Source organism: Oryza glaberrima, chromosome 5 (assembly GCF_000147395.1).
Source record: "Oryza glaberrima chromosome 5, OglaRS2, whole genome shotgun sequence".
Lineage (NCBI taxonomy): Eukaryota > Viridiplantae > Streptophyta > Magnoliopsida > Poales > Poaceae > Oryza > Oryza glaberrima.
Window position 1 is genome coordinate 11,533,375 of NC_068330.1, and position 10,742 is coordinate 11,544,116.

The 10,742-nt window shown below is 42.3% G+C and overlaps 2 protein-coding genes across 2 annotated transcripts; one reads left to right on the top strand and one right to left on the bottom strand.

Moving 5' to 3' along the window:
• Positions 1 to 2,379: 2,379 nt before the first annotated feature.
• On the top strand, positions 2,380 to 3,767 carry LOC127773319 (TLC domain-containing protein At5g14285-like). Its single transcript, XM_052299375.1, has 2 exons — positions 2,380 to 3,357; positions 3,426 to 3,767. Exons 1-2 carry the CDS (start codon positions 2,591 to 2,593, stop codon positions 3,427 to 3,429), a joined length of 771 nt encoding a protein of 256 aa, XP_052155335.1. The 5' UTR covers positions 2,380 to 2,590; the 3' UTR covers positions 3,430 to 3,767.
• Positions 3,768 to 6,659: 2,892 nt separating this feature from the next.
• LOC127773318 (ADP,ATP carrier protein 1, mitochondrial-like) lies at positions 6,660 to 10,213 on the bottom strand. The gene is made up of 4 exons (XM_052299374.1): positions 10,100 to 10,213; positions 7,831 to 8,318; positions 7,387 to 7,758; positions 6,660 to 7,178 (listed from the first exon to the last, which is right to left on the bottom strand). Exons 2-4 carry the CDS (start codon positions 8,302 to 8,304, stop codon positions 6,882 to 6,884), a joined length of 1,143 nt encoding a protein of 380 aa, XP_052155334.1. The 5' UTR covers positions 8,305 to 8,318; positions 10,100 to 10,213; the 3' UTR covers positions 6,660 to 6,881.
• Positions 10,214 to 10,742: the final 529 nt, after the last annotated feature.

Consider the following 10,742-nt stretch of genomic DNA (forward strand, 5'->3'; position numbering starts at 1 on the left):
CCAACAACAGCCTTGAGTGTCGAGAGGAACTCAGGGTTCATCAATTAGTCTCCGTCGAATTTCGTTAAACTTGTCCTAATCCGTCTTACATTCCGTGCCGCCATCGCCCATCATTAGAGCATTAGAGCAAGTACAATAACAGGTTATAAACCAGCTACAAACATATTTTAAGAAGATAAATAAGGAGAGAGGAGAGCAGCGGGCTATAAATCTATAGACAGCTGTAGCACGGACTCCAAGACACAGTGTGTGTATGACAGGTGGGACCAGGTATTAATAGTGTAGTATGTAACTATTGTATGAATGAGCTATTAGATTAGCTATAGATGAATTAGAGCCAGTAGGTGGCTATACTATTAAACTTGCTCTTATGACAACATATATACATTTATTATCACCTTTATATACTTTAGCGATGATAATTTTATTCGCTTCTGAAGGCTGAAAAAGACAGGAGCAGCCTAGTGTTAGTGTATAGAAATCGCAAGTAGAGCTAGCAGTGTGCCACAAGAATCACATTCTTTAGCAACACACACGCCCCCACGCGATCTACTACTACAAGGTATCATGATACCAAATTGCGTGGAATATTCGCCAATACCATGATCTGTCACATGATCCAGAAAAAGATATCGACACATTTACACATACACCAAGGTTGTGTTTAGATTAGCCCAAAGTTTAGATTTTGGTTGAAATTGAAGATGATGTGATTGAAAAATTGTGTGCGTATGACATGTTGATGTGATGGAAAAAGTTAGAAGTTTCGATCCAAACTTTGGATTTAAACACAGCCCAAAGCTTGCTTCCGTGTTTAAGGAACCAACCCAATCAACCCAATATGGAGTATGCGATTCTCCTTTAGACGGTATTCTGAATGTTTCTATTTCCTTTTTGCGAGGACAAACTTTCAAGCTGTAAAGAAAAAAATAATCTCGTGTTTTAAGGCTTCATTTGGAGCTCTATTTAGCTTGAAATTTTAAGGGCACACTGAATGAGACAACCATTTATGCATAATTAATCGAGTATTAAGTATTATATTTTAAAAAAAGATTTATTTATTTTTAATGGAACTTCTATATAACTAAAATCTTTTGCATGAAACAAGCATTTAGCATTTCATGAAACGTGATCTAAGTAGCCGTTTCGAAATAGAGCGTGTGCTCTTCCGGACCTAATTACTTCGTAACCAAATATTCCATGATCCATCCATACATTTGTTAAGCGTGTGTCGTGGATGTATATGCCTTTCTTTAATGTAAGGAGGAAAAATGACTAAATATTTAGAAATTATGTTTAATGAAATGATTTGATATATGTCCATGCTTCCCAAGTTTATAAACAGAGTGATTTACGGAAAACTTTTATATATGATTTTTTGACAAAACTATGTTAGATTTATTTTTTATTTTATACTCCATCCCAAATAATATTACCCTCAAATATTTAATTCATTTGTTTATACTACTCTCGAATAATTTTTACTGTCTCTATCTCAAAATATAGTCAATTTTAGCTACACATTTAGACATACCTTTATCAAAATACATAGTTAGTAATAATTATATTTGAGGATGAAGGGGATATAGTTTATTTAACGCTTTTTAGACAAGTATAGTTTATTTAGCTATTCAGCCATATTAGTATAAAACAAAAGGAGCCATTTACAATACTATCTTCGTTTTTTAATATATAATGTTATTAACTTTTAATAAATGTTGGATCATTTATCTTATTTCAAATTTCTTGTATACATTGAAAAGTCTTGCTTAAAGAACATTTGACAATAAATAAAGTCATAATAAAATAAATGATATTTTTTTAATAAAATAAATGGTTAAACATATCTCATAAAATCAACGGCACATATGTTAAAACACGGAAAGAGTATATATACTATAAGATACTCTGATCGATGAGTATAAATTTATATACCTTGTTCGTTCGTTTCGAGTGATTCACTGACAAAATTTTACTTGTTTTTCCATGTCGGCATTGTGCCTCTCATTACAAAGTCCAAACATTTTTTTTTATTTTCAGTTCATAAAACTGCTAAAAATATAACTTTGATATGAAAACTCGTGCCAACTCAGCAAAATATTGTAATGATAGTTAACCGAGAAGAAATTTCATGGCACCCAAGTCTCAACCATAATATAATCTTCAATTCAAACAACACCCGGAAGACTGACCTTCCTTCCAAAACCCCAATTTAACACGCAAACCCTCTATAATCCTCTACCTAATCACTCAACCCAAAATTAATTTGAATTTAATTTGGAAAAACCAAACCAAAACCCACGTAAACAAATATCGAAAAAAGAAAAGAAAAAAAAAACAAACCAAAACCAATCGCTTTAAAATCTCCCCCTTTTCGTTCCCCACCATCCACGCGGCCGTCCATCCCTTCACACTGCTCCACAGCCATCCATCCCTCCGCCGCCGCCGCCGCCGCCGAAACCCTACCGCCGTCGATCGAATCCCCTCGCCTCCGCCTCGCCCGCACGCGGGGGGTTGGGCCCGAATCGGAGGCAGACCGGCCAGGAGCGGCGGGATCCCTCGCTCCGTCGGCGCGAATCTTGGTCCGGCCATGGCGGTGGTGGGGGTGCTGGATTCTTTGGCCGCCGAGGAGCGGTGGCTGTACCCGGGGTTCCTGGCCATGTACGCCGCCATCTACTGCGTCGGCCAACTCGCCCTGCTCCGGCGGTGGGCGTGGCCGCTCCGCCTCGACGGCGCCAGCTGCCTCATCTCCCTCGCGCACGGCACGCCCGCCGCGCTCGCCGCGGCGGGCGCCATCCTCGCGCTGCCGCCGGAGGCGAGCGGGTTCGCCGCGCCCAACACCCGCCTCCAGGACCACGTCCTCGACTACAGCGTCGCCTACTTCACCATGGACCTGCTCCACTACCTCGCCTTCCTCCCCGGGGACACCCTCTTCATCGCCCACCACGTCGCCACGCTCTTCGTGTTCGTCACCTGCCGCTACCTCGTCCGCCACGGCGCCTACGCGCTCCTCGTCCTCCTCGTCCTCGCCGAGGTCACCAGCCTCCTCCAGAACGTCTGGACGCTCGCCGGGATCTGGCGCGCCGAGAAGCCCGCCGCGGCGAGGGTGTACAGGGCGCTGTCGCCGCCCTTCTACTTCATCTACACCGTCGTCAGGGGCGTCGCCGGCCCGCTCTTCTTCCTCAAGATGAGCCTCTTCTACCTGTCCGGCCAGGCCGTCGACGTCATCCCGTGGTGGGTGCGCATTTCTTGGATCGTCGTCGTCGGCACCGCCATCACGGTCAGCAACCTGTGGATTTGGAACCTCTGGAAGGAGCTCTTCAGAGAACGGAAGCAGAGCATGACGAAGAAAAGCACGTAGGTGTATCAAGCAACCATGCTGTAGCATAATCTATCGAAATTGCACTGATGATCAGATGATTCAGATGACGATGATGGATATTTTGGATGGCATTTGTGGAGAATTCTCTATATGACATAATTCTTTCATTCAGGTCAGAAATCTCAAGTCTAATTAATTAGTACTTAGTAGGGAATAGTCCAATGGGCATTCTGTCGCATGCATTGGGATTTTACTTGTTGATCATTCAGCTAAGAACACTAATCACTCCTTGATGGCGAGTTCTTTGGAGTGATGGTTCCCTTTAGCATTTAGATAAAAAAAAATACTGTACTGCTACATATACCTCACTTGATGATTACCAATAGATGGTTCTTTGGAGTGATGGTTCCCTTCAGTATTAATGTTGTCTGCCACAATTTGTTCATGATTTGATGTTTTCACTTTTTAGTTCCTGTCACATCGGATGTTTAGACGCTAATTTAGAGTATTAAACATAGACTAATAAAAAAACTAATTTCATAAATGAGAGCTAATTCACTAGACGAATTTTTTAAGCCTAATTAATCCATAATTATGAAAAGTTTACTGTAGCATCACATTGTCAAATCATGGCGTAATTAGGCTCAAAAGATTCGTCTCGCGAATTAGTCCAAGGTTATGGAATGGGTTTTGTAATTAGTCTATGTTTAATACTCTAAATTAATGTCCAAACATCCGATGTGATAAGTCCCTGTTTCCCAAACAGCCGCTTAAGCAGATGGCGAATTTCTTAATAACAGTTCAATCCAAACACTAGGATTGCTTAGTTTTTCTGTACATGATGGATAGCATGCAAATTCAGTGTTGTTCTGGTTGTGGCAAGATGGTATAAACCATCCCTGTGAACCAAGATTCCAAATTGATGCCCAACTGTATAAATTCCAGACATCTTGGTCCAGAATAAGTTGACCTACCAGACTATTCCTCCGGTCCTCCCTGCGATCACCTGAAAAATATTTACTACAGCTGCATGTGCTGCTACAGTCGGTGTTAATGCCCGTTGCTGGGACTTTTGTCTGTTTTATGCCTGCTTGGTGTTGTATTCTATTCTTGCTTACTACTAGCAATTGTGGGCAACATTTTGCTGAAGTCATGGACAGGTTTTTGGCTTCAATGTTCTGCCACTCTTTGTGTGGCAAAGATGATGTTTTGTGGATTAGTGCTTATCAAATTGGTTGTGTGTCATCTTTATGTGATGCATCTTACGAGCACTACCTCTGTCATCTTATGATGTTTTGTTGTTTTATTTTGGGGTAGGAGTACGCGTAAGGGTTGTGAACCCTCGTTTGGAAATGGGTTTTTATGTTTCCTCTTAATGAAATGAATGTGAACCCTCCTTTGGAAATGGGATTTTATGCTTATTCTTAACGAAATGAAGCCTAGCTCTACTATATTTATGAGAGAAAAAAAAGAGCCTGTCAGAGTGAAGGAGTGCAAAAACTTACTAGCCATCATTATTCATTACTACTATATTATCCCCGTTTTAAAATATAACAACTTTTGGCTATAAATCTAGATATATAGTTATTCAAATTTATAGCTAAAAATACTTATATTTTGGTATTTTGGAACAGAGGGAAGGGAGTAGTAATTATGGAATTTTCGGCCGCCTTGTTGTAAGATTGTGACGGATCATGCGCGTAGAAATGTTCTCCCATTGATGTGGCCGTCAATGCAGTTCGCAGTTCTTTGTTGGTGATGTAGGTGCCATTACCATTATCAGCCTGCCATATTTGATGCTGACCAATCTGCCTTTGGGGTTGGAATCGGATCGTACAAACTACAAAGTGATTTGCTTGCAAGAGTTCAACAAATTTTGTAAAATTTCCTTCACAAGGAGTACTATTCTTAGGGCTACTTTGATTTGAAACGCGTGAAGGATATGATTTTAATAGGAATACATGCGTAAACTAGAAAATCGATACACAGAAAAAGTGTATGATGTTGTGATCGCCGTGAAGTCGGAGCTGCTTGGTCGCTGGGCGGCAAGCTCGGCAACGATGACATGCGCCTTGTGATGTCAAAGTCGTATGCCACTTCTTCAGCATCTCGGCGTCGATGTTCGTCTTTGGATTTCGCCGTGGTAGTTTGGCTAGAAGTTGTGTGGTGCTCCGTGTGCTGTGTGATTTGTACCGGCCACGGTTGGGGTACTTGGCGAGTTTCTACTCGCCGAGTGGTTGTTTTTTTTCTTTTCTATAACCCTGTCTGTGTTTTTACTCCTGCTTAATTGAAATATAATTGACAGTTCTCCTGTCGGTTTAGTTTCAAAAAACTATGTATGAAAAATTGTATAAAAAATTGTAGGAATCATGTTTCTAAAAACCCATGTTTTTGTCATTCTAAAAGAATTTTGTAGAATTCTTAGTCTCACTCCTTTGTTCGCTCTCAACAAGAAATTCTACTTTGTTCGCTCAACAAGAAATTTTCCCATATTATTATTCAAATCGTACAAGACCTCTTCCCAAAGGTCAAAGGAGGCTTAAAATTCCTACATTACTGAGTACAAAACAAATTCACTCTGACATTCTTAAGGAGTACAGATCCCCAAAATTCCCATCTTCGCAAAGACGAATTAAGGAGTTTGATTTACTACTCCGCCATGCCAACACGAGGACGAATTCTTAAAGCCTGGTTCGGTTTAGAGAGCCTTGTTCGTTTTAGAGTGGATTGAAGAGGATTGGAGGGGATTAAGGGAGAATAATTTCACACCACAATAGATGTGGAATAAATTTCCTCCAATCCCTCCCTCATAGGGATTAACCAAACAAGGCCTTCCAATCCCTTCCTCACAGGGATTAACCAACCAAGGCCTAGAGGAGTTTTATTTCTCTTTCATTTAATAATTTCACACCACAATAGATGTGGAATAAATTTCCTCCAATCCCTTCCTCATAGGGATTAACCAAACAAGGCTTTCCAATCGCTTCCTCACAAGGATTAACCAAACAAGGCCTTGAGGAGTTTTATTTCTTTCATTTATTACTACTCCGGCATGTCAGCGCAGCCCCGCGGATGTTTGCGTGCTTGTGTTATCTACACAAATTAAATTTTCTCAAGGAATGTTATGTCCTCAGAAAGTCAGCTTGCAAACCACAAAAAATATCCTGAACAGCTTCTAAGTCCTACCTCTCACATAATAAGATAACAAGGGTTTTTTTTCTTTTTTTTTGCATATGTGGTTAGATAAGACAAAATCCCGAAGATGCTACAATGGAGTGATAATCTATATAATCGACTAGGAACCACATCAATAACAATCTCAAGAAACGCTTTCACAGACAATAATTTGGCATGTTTTCAACTAGGAAAACTCGTCTTGCTCGATCCCCCAACAAAAAAGGCATAAGCATCTGCCACCGATTTTACACACTCAGAAACCTCACCTGACGCCTAATAACATGTAAACGGTGTCCATACGTTAAATTTATTTAAACGCAACAGCATCCGAAAGCACCTAATATGTCCATAGTTCCCCACTGCTTATCATCATCATCTAGTCTTAGCCACCACCAGAACCGTACTTCTTACCAAAGACGACCACCTGCAGCTTGTCATATCCAGCAAGCACACCAGCACCAGCAACAGCACGCAGAATGTTAGCACCAGCGCCCTTGAAGAGTGACTTCGCACCCTCCTTCGCAACAATCTGCTTGAACGCATCCAAGGAGCTGTTGTACTTGACAGCCTCACCAGATGTCATCATCATCCGACGACGAACAGTGTCGATTGGGTATGAAGCAAGGCCAGCACCAATGGTAATGCCCCAACCAAGTAAGAAGCTGGCAAGGAAGTTATCCTGAAAATAACATATATCACATATTATCAGAAGTAAATATAACAACCAGCAGGAGTATAGAGACATTGAGTAGATTCAACTAAACCAAAACAAATGAAGCAATGAGAAAGGCAAAATATTTGAGCACGAGGTATTTTAGTGGAGCAACATTATGGAATAAATAAAAAATTGCCAGAAGATGAACAAAGATTGCATTCACTTCACTAACCTGAAGGTTGCCAACAAGAACGACTGGCTTGAGAGAATCATACATTCCAAAGTACAGCCCACGATAGACAATGATACCAACACAGGAGATGTTGAATCCACGGTACAGACCAGCGATACCATCAGACGCAAGGGTCTTGCGGTAAACATCAACAAGTCCATTGAATTGCCTCCCACCACCCTTCTTTGCAGCCTTGGCATCATTAGCCAGACGAGTACGAGCATAATCCAGAGAATACACAAAGAAGAGAGAGCAAGCACCAGCAGCTCCTCCAGAAGCCAGGTTTCCAGCAAACCACTTCCAGTAACCATCCTTGTCCTTCTTAAAGTTGAACATGCGCTTGAAATGGTCTTTGAAGGCAAAGTTCAAGGCCTAAGCAAATGTACAATATAAGTCAACATCCAAGGGGTGAATAAATAAAAAACAGACAGTAGGATGCAGTACCTGGGTAGGAAAGTAACGGATGACATTAGCAGTGTTCCCTCTCCACAGTGCAATCACACCTTCATCCTTAATTGTGCGGCCAAAGCAGTCCGCAATACCTTTGTATGGGTGAGAGAGCCTACCACTCTTGATCATTTCATCCTGGTTTTGAATGAGAAGCTTGATTCGCTCAATGGGAGCAGCAGCAGTCTTGGAGACAGCAGCTGAAACTCCACCCATCATGAAGTCAATCATAAACCCAGAAAGACCTTTCTCCTTTGGGGCAGAAGCAAAGACTGGGGATACAGATGTGACAGATGAGAACCCATTGTTCCCATCCATCCCATTGAATGACTTCAGAGGCACACTGTAAGAAGTGTTGGCATTGTAGAGTGCGGGATTCTTCATCAAAGAATAAGGTGAGATCTTGCTGAACATCATGGACTGCCCATGTATCTTCTGGAGCACAGTGGGAGGGCCCAAATCGTCAGCCATCTTCAGAAAACAACCTATGAAAAAGCAATTTCAGGACATGGATTTCAGTTAGGTGGAAAACTGGATACGATAATGACATGCAAAAATTTGTCCAAGCTGTAAAACGTTAGAATGCTCTACTGACAAATAGTTAGAATGAATAAGTAGAATATTCAAAATAAGTACAAAGGTAGTTAATTACTACTTCCTCCGTTTCATAATGTAAGTTATTCTAGCATTGCCCACATTCACATAGATGCTATGTCTAGATTTATTAACATCTATATGAATGTGGACAATGCTAGAATAACTTACATTATGAAACGGAGGGAGTATAATACTCAATTAAAAAAATCTGAACAAACAATGAATATCAATTACCACAAGACCACAATGACAACGTAAAATCTAAATAAATCTGGAACCCTCTTTCACACAACGTCTTGTCATATAAAAGGAAACAGATATAGCTACATCACCTAAAAAGATAAAATATACAACAAAGAGATGTAACCAACAAATCAACGAAATTACAGAAACCAAACATATTCTTCCATTTCAGGTAGAACCTTTCATCCAACTCGTGTGAATTATGCATCATCCAGATGAACAAACAGTTCACACACGACCCAATATAAGATGTATGTCATAACCATCCCACAGTTCAAACATTACTGCAAGTTATTTGTAACTCCAAGGAACATAACCACAATATATACCGGTTTTGCAAAAACCAGTCATATTTGTCACTCCTATAATGCATTCTTTGTCCAACACGTGAACTATCCACAAAATCACCAACGTTCAGACACCTTGGCAATTCACAGCGGGAGGGCCATAACCAGTTCAAACAGCACAACTAACCATGATATCTCAGCAATCCAAGAACGTGAATAATTGTAAAAACCCTCTACTACACGGCAATATATGAGCGAAGTCGACCAAATCATAGTCTATGAGAATAAATAAGATATGAACTTATACTACAGTGAATTGAAGATTCCAGAACCCCACGTGGAAGCAGAAAGAAGTCACACGAAGAGACAGGAGATTGGAATATCCGTTCCCAACTAGTTCAGAGAGTAAAGATAGTACCAAATCCAGGTGGAAAAAATACAGTAAGCACGCTTCACCTCAATCCAACCAGTTGGGAAAGAGGGAGAAGCCATTCCAACAATTTGGAATCCAACCAGTTGGGAAAGAGGGAGAAGCCATTCCAACAATTTGGGAGAAAAAATAATAAAAAAATATATACTAGAACAATCCAACCAATTTATTGGGACAAAAAAAAAGACCGTGTTCTCCCAATTCTTCAGACTTCTCACGCTAGGAGCGAAGAGGGAGAAGCCATTCCAACAATTTGGGAGAAAAAATAATAAAAAATATATACTAGAACAATCCAACCAATTTATTGGGACAAAAAAAAAGACCGTGTTCTCCCAATTCTTCGGATTTCTCACGCTAGGAGCGAAGAAATCCAACAAGAATCATATTAGCTCGCAGCATTTGCAAGTCGACGACTATGGATCTAGCGTCTCCGAGAGCAAACAGCACACAGATCTGAAGCGCCAAACCAGCGAGCACAGCACGAAGCACTAACCCGACTAAGAGCAGCATCACAAGGCAAACTAAGTAGAACGCGCACAGCGCACCGACGTACGCGCGCGCAGCAACAAAGTTGGTGGCGACGAGGAAGAGCGCGTCGTGTGAGGCGTAGAGCACGAGAGCGAAGCAGATCCGAGGAAGCAACAGAGGGAGACTAGGAAGGATGGTGTGGGGAGGAGAGGAGATGAGGAGGGGTGGAGATGGAGCTCACCTGCACTAGGTTGCCGATGAGGGGTGAAGCCGACGATGGCGAGGGCGGCGGCGGCGGGTGCTCCGCCTCCGGGCGCTGGTCGAGTCGGCTGGCGGCTAGGGCTCGCGTGCCTTGCCTACCTTGCTCTTTGGCGAATGGGTGGTATATTTATCCATGTTCTGTGTTGGGCTAAACGGGCCCTGGCCCATGCCAAGTTGTGCTTAATTAACTGGGCCTCCGGCCTCCCATCGTAGCTTAAAGGAAAACGTACACCGAAGGTCCCTCAACTTGAAATCGGGATACAAGAACGTCCTCGAACCGTAAAACCAGATACCGAGGGTCCCTTAACTATACAAAACCGGTCACAATAGGTCTCTCGGCGGTTTTGATCCCGGTTTTGTTCTACGTGGCTGCTGAGTCAGCGTGGGACCCACGTGGGCCCCACATGTCATCGTGCCACGTCAGCATACTCTCTCTTTTCCCCTCTTCTCATCTCTCTCACTCTCTCTTCTCAGGACGATGGGGGAAGGAGCGGAGGCCACCAGCAAGGGCGGCGTAGGCCACCGGCGAAGAAGCAGCCGAGGCCATCGGCGAGGGCGGCGTAGGCAGAGGTGAGGTTGCGCATGGCGTCGGGGGCCTCCTAGTAGAGGAACTCGAGGAGGGC

Coding starts and splice junctions, on each gene's coding strand:
- LOC127773318 (XM_052299374.1), bottom strand. CDS start 8,304: ATGGCTGACGATTTGGGCCCTCCCACTGTGCTCCAGAAGATACATGGG. Junction 7,759..7,830: donor TCCGTTACTTTCCTACCCAG/GTACTGCATCCT, acceptor ACATTTGCTTAG/GCCTTGAACTTTGCCTTCAA. Junction 7,179..7,386: donor TTCTTGTTGGCAACCTTCAG/GTTAGTGAAGTG, acceptor TGTTATTTTCAG/GATAACTTCCTTGCCAGCTT.
- LOC127773319 (XM_052299375.1), top strand. CDS start 2,591: ATGGCGGTGGTGGGGGTGCTGGATTCTTTGGCCGCCGAGGAGCGGTGG.